Genomic DNA, 5,700 nt, shown 5'->3' with positions numbered 1-5,700 from the left:
GGGTCTATCGGCCGCCGCCTTTTGATGACACAACGTCCGTCAAGCCTTGTATCGGCGACGCCGGTTGAGAAATAATTTGCGAGGGCCGTTTTGAAATTCAATGTTACAACTTTGCCCAGTCTTGTACGGTGCTTTTGCCCTCTGTGTTGGCTCATTCATGCAACCAACAGCGGAGCCCAAGTTCCCCATTCACCCTCTCGGCCATTCAACATTCTTCTTCCCCTTTCTCACTTTAAACCAGTCTGGGCTGGAGGCCGGGCGGTGTGGACGACTAGCTGAAGCGTGAATCACTCATGGGGAACACGCAGCATTGTGGACTTGCCAGCTCCCTTTTTGTGTCGTGCCGGGGGCTCACAAAAAGTTCCACGGCCAAAGGAGTGACTGGCTGACTCATGTTGGTCGGGTCCTGCCACAGGTGGGGGGATCTCAGTCTGAATAACCTAACCCCTCCCCCTCAGCCGACGGCGGCCAACCACCCCCCCCAGCCCCTCCTCCCCTGCCCCCGCAGAGGACACCTGCACCAGACACAATAGCCATCCTTCTCTTGATTCTCTGGGGGGGAAGAAGAGGGAGAGGAGAGCCGGGAGGGGGAGAGAGAGAGAGAGAGAGAGAGGGGGGAGGGGGGGGTGGGGGGGGGGAGGGATGGATGGCTGGCTCTGACCGTAGCCATGCAGAAACAAAGTAATACAAATGCAAGCCACAGCAGGGGAACAGCTGGATCACACAGCGGTGGCAGTCTGGGTGGTCTGAGAGAGAGAGAGAGAGAGAGAGAGAGAGAGAGAGAGAGAGAGAGAGAGAGAGAGAGAAGAATGGAGCAAGTGAGGGATGGAGGGAAGGAGAGAGAAAGGAGTGTGTTTTTAGGAGAGGAGGAGAAGAGTGGAGCGAGTGAGTTAGTGGTGAGGAGAGAGAAAGGCATGGGTTTTGTAAGAGAAAAGAGTAAGAATGGAGCAAGTGAGGAAGGGAGAGAGAATGATAGAAAGCAGTGGGTTTTTTGCAGGAGAGAGGAAGAATGGGGCGAGAGAGAGAGAGAGAGAGAGAGAGAGGAGAGAGTTTTGCAGGAGAGAAGAATGGGGGGGGGGAGGGTAGCATGAGAGCAGAACCTTGGAGGCCATTAACTAGTGGTGGCACAGAAAGTGAGAGCTAGCTAAGGGAGAGAAAACAGTGCAGGGTGGTGGTGTGTGTGTGTGTTGTTACATGTACATGTAGCTAAAGTAGGATTCACCTCCATTACTGCAATTATGGCAAATCACTACTAATCAATAACTAATTATTCGGAGAAGCCCTCTCACGTCGATACCTACCGTTAGAGACGGTAAATCAACACAAGCAACTATACACGACCTTCACGAGGAAATTACATTCAAAATGACTGGAAACTAGTCTTGACTCATGTAGTCATAAACACTGTTATGGCAAGCAAGTGGTTAAACATAATGCCCAGTGTCGCTCCATAGTGCATGTCGGCAGTGGTTTCTGTAGGGTTTAGCACTATACATTGTGTGTCGTTTTAACCCATTTTGACCTGAAATCAGATTCTAAAAACAGTAATATAGTGACATCACATATCAGCCCCTCCCCTAACCCCTCCCCTTTATCATACAACTACAGCTGTGGGTGTGGCTTCAGTTCAGGTGGATCACCACCCATCACCACCATCGAGCTATAAAGGATAGAGACCGAACTGGAGCGTTAGCAGCAGCCCAAATTTGAGGTCTGGGCTTACGCACGACATGAACGTCCGTCCACCTCCCATTAAAGTGCTGCAATTCCACATTTCGCCAGTAGGTAGTGCATCTTCAACGTTGGGATAGCCTTACTGGGGGCTTGATCACCACCCACCAGGCAAACCAGTTATTATAATAATACCTGATGATCATGTTTTAGGGTGAAAAGAAAAGTGTGCACAGGAGTGCACAGGATGGAGTTCTCCGCCTTATCAATTAGTAACGCCAGTGCTCAGGACAGAGATTGATCAAAAGGACGGAGATTATGATATCAAAACTGATTGCATCGCTCCACAGGCTGGGAGCAATGTTGCGCAACAGTGGGACGTCATCGAAAATGTCGCCCCTCCCCCCCCCCCCCCCCGTTTAGCTGACGAGATGGAAAATCTTAAAACGTAAATAACTTTTGATCTAAATCATTCTGTCCAATTCTAAGAAAAGATCCTGTGTTAGACGGCCCACCGCAGTCCCGTCGCTAGTCGCGATATAATTAATGATACATTCTGTTGTTGTCAATGCTCTAGAGTGTTTTGGCTACATCAAGCTAACCATCGCTAAATGTGCTCCACTGCTATAAATCGCTGGGCGCTCCGATTTAATGATTAAATAACCCCGGGCGTTCGGGGTGTTTTAAACCATTGTCACATTTCTCTGAATAGCCTTTTTAGAAGGTGCTTGAATCCAGCCGTCGTTATCACCACGTTGGAAATCACGTTGCTAATCCTCTGGCATTACTAGAAATGGAGTGTCAACGATTGAAAGCATTTGATGACCTTCTTTGCAGCAGAGGACCATGAATTCACTCTGGCACACTGGGACAATATTCCTCTGGCTTTTCATAGAAGGCTTATCACACCAGCACGTTTGCATGATAATAAAAGAGAGGTATAAGTGAAGTCACATGGTCGGTCCACTTTATTTCCATAACCCATGGGTGCACAGCAGTGTAATTTAAGCTACATATGTCTGCTTCCTAATAGGCCAGAGTTTTCCTAATGTGAGGCTCGTGTTTTTTTCTTCTATTCAGATGATTCAAAGCAATGTGGCCTGATTTGCAATTGAAAAGTTCGAAATTGAAAATAAATTGTACTTGGACCTAAACTGAAAAACTATAGGTGAGGAGGGAACACATGGGAAAAAGGTATTTTTTATGCATTTGGGACTCAAGCTTTGCTAATCCCGAGGGCTCTCTATTCTGTGGCTCCTGCAGGTCAACGTGGCATCTCTCTGTTTACTGAGCTGTGACTGTTAAACATTGTGAAAGATGCATTGTGTCCTGGATGCACATAATGCCAGCAATGCTCACCTGATTGTGGTTAATTCATTTCCAGTGTGGATTCCATTGAATTCACAATGTTTGAATCACCTTCAACACAGTAGAGTCCCTCTTCTTCTGGGCATTGTGAATCCTTTCTAAATTGTTTCAAAACTAGCAAAAAAAAACGACCTTTGCCTTGTGTCATCCATCTCCCCCCCCCCCCCATTTCCTGTACACTATCCAATATCTGAGCTGAAGAGTCTTAATGAATAATGGTTATGTCTCTGTAACCCTTGAGATAATTCATAATATGCATATATTTGAATTGGATGAATGGAAAAAATATTCAGATTTATTTTTCTGTACAAAATGTGGACAGTGCTTCAAATAATACATCTACAATCAGGCGACCCGTATTTCTAATTTTGTATCCTAGTTTCAGCACGTTTAATCTCATAAATTTGACTGCCATTTGCTTCTCAAATGCCCTGTCATCCAATGTGAAGGCTGCCTCTATCCTTTGATACATGTTCCAGCGGCGCATGGCATCTCGCCGTACGCTAATCCCAGCTTGTTATCCAAGACATCAAACCCAATCTATCCACATTTAAGGTTGATTCTCGGCTCGATGGAGAGGAAAAGCCCCCGGAAAAAGGAGGAATATGAATTATAATGCATTTCCTCTTTTCTTAAGCTTTATTAATAGTAAGCCCAGCTACAAGTGCGGAAACGCTCCGCACGTTCCCCGCCTGCTGGATATTAAGTACGATTAGGAGAGTTAAAAGGTTAATGGGATTCCTTTCTTTTGAACAAACTATGCCTTATTTCTCCCTTTCAGAGGAAGCGGTAAACATCCTTCCCCATAATAACCAATGGTGATTATGCCGATGATATTAATTATCATTACTTTCAATTACTACACCCAGGCAGGCCCTGCCGGGTTACGAGGCCAGCTCCCCACGGAGGAGATTCATTAGCCCACACGATCGAGTGCTTGTGTGGCAGCAGCACACTCGTACTCTCTATCTCTCTAGCCGTCTTTTTGTCCTTGTGTTCTTCGTGACTCTTTCACTCTGTCCCTCGCCAACACCCCCTCTGTCTTTGTCCTGTATATATTCCATCTCTCTCTCTCTCTCTCTCTCTCTCTCTCTCTCTCTCTCTCTCCCCCCCCCCCCTCTCTCACCACCCCCCCTCTCTCTCCCCCCCCCTCCCTCCCTCCCCCTTCGGAGAGTGAGTCCATGGCCACCTAGATGTTCTGCATCTTGTCAGGGAACACACACAGGGAGGGATGGAAGTTAATTGGAGGGGAGATTTGAGATGAGCTGTGAGGGAATTCATGGGACAAATTTGCACACATCTCCCAACAGTCGTGTGTCGTCGTCCCCACCCCCCCCCCCCCCCCCCCCCCCACCACCCCCCCTCTCTCTCTGTTTCAAATCGGGGCCAAAATGGAATCTTGATCTGCTCATTTGGAAATAGAACATGCAAATAGGTCTCAATTTGTGTTCTTTTCTGTACATTATATTCAGATTTCTTTTCTACCACTCTGTATATCTTTCGCTCCTGTCATCACTTTCTCGCACGCAGTATCTACTATCTTTTTTGCCTCTGTCCCGTTCCACTCACCCTCACTTTGTGACACGAAACGTTCATTTCTGGCCCATGAAATATGTAGAGGGGGGGCAGGGGGTCCTCATGAATTGTTTACAGGTTAGTGGTGTGTGATGGTACCAGCGAGCAAGGGGCTTTCACGGCTCCGTGTGAGGAGACAGGGAGGTCTCTGGGCTTTTAACCCATTTAGACATGAGATCAGATTCTAAAAAAGTCTTCTGAAAAAACAGTTTTCTGAAAAACCCATGTTTCTATATCAGTGGTTCTCACACTATTTCATGTCAAGGATCCCCAAAAATATATGTAATTGACCGCCGACCCCCATTTGAAAATATGTTGTTCCAGGGACTTCCCCAGAAGCAAAGATTTTAGTTAAAAACGTTGGCTCTGAGAGAATATATATTCAAAGATTTGCGTGACCTACAAGCTTGTAGACCTACGAGCTTGTAGATCTGCTATTTTTCAATAGCTAAAGTATAACATAATGCTTAAAACACCAAAAGGGGTTCCCACACAAAATGGGTTAACGTCCACCTACAAAAAAGTGGAACAGAGACAGAGAGGAGATGATGTGGGGAATCCATGCCTCTGCTTTTGATATATCCCCTTTTTGTCGTACGTGTATATGTTTTATCCAGACTGAATTAAATACAATGCATTTCCTTTTAAATGCAGACTGTATGATACGTTTGCAATTTATCATGCAAATTAAATTCAACAATTTAATTAAAAAGCAAATATGTTAACCACAATAATCCAAATTGCAAATATAGCACAAATGTAACAGATCTACAAGCTCACACAACTCCTCACGATGCACCATGTTGTGTAGATCTGCCATTTTCGCTATTTGTTGTACAAAGATGTACATAGAGAAGCATTATGGTATATTTTAGCTATCGAAAGCTGTGCTTTCGATAGCTTGTAGATCTACAATCTGCTGCCTTCACCTTTATTTTATATTTTGTATAGAGAGACAGACAGTAGGCTGACAGGAAATGGGGGAGAGAGATGGGGGAGTGACATGCAGCAAAGGCCGTCGGGATCGGGAGTCGAACCCGCGGCACACTGCCAGGCCCGGACTACTGGCCAAGGTGCCTGGACCGC

The 5,700-nt window shown here is 46.1% G+C and overlaps 1 protein-coding gene across 1 annotated transcript in view; it reads right to left on the bottom strand.

The window, feature by feature from the left end:
* Nucleotides 1–4,316: 4,316 nt before the first annotated feature.
* Nucleotides 4,317–5,700, bottom strand: part of LOC310865336 (tyrosine--tRNA ligase, cytoplasmic-like) — a gene marked incomplete at both ends in the record, with an annotated part of 229,853 nt that continues 228,469 nt past the window's right edge. Inside the window, one exon of the mRNA XM_083774381.1 lies at nt 4,317–4,405. Within this exon, the coding sequence (XP_083630507.1) occupies nt 4,317–4,405 (89 nt within the window). The remainder of the gene's footprint in view (nt 4,406–5,700) is intronic.

This window comes from Protomyctophum parallelum (assembly GCF_964188405.1).
Source record: "Protomyctophum parallelum genome assembly, chromosome: 1".
Taxonomy (NCBI): Eukaryota; Metazoa; Chordata; class Actinopteri; order Myctophiformes; family Myctophidae; genus Protomyctophum; species Protomyctophum parallelum.
Note: the sequence above shows the minus strand (reverse complement) of the source record. Positions and strands in the feature narration are given on the sequence as shown.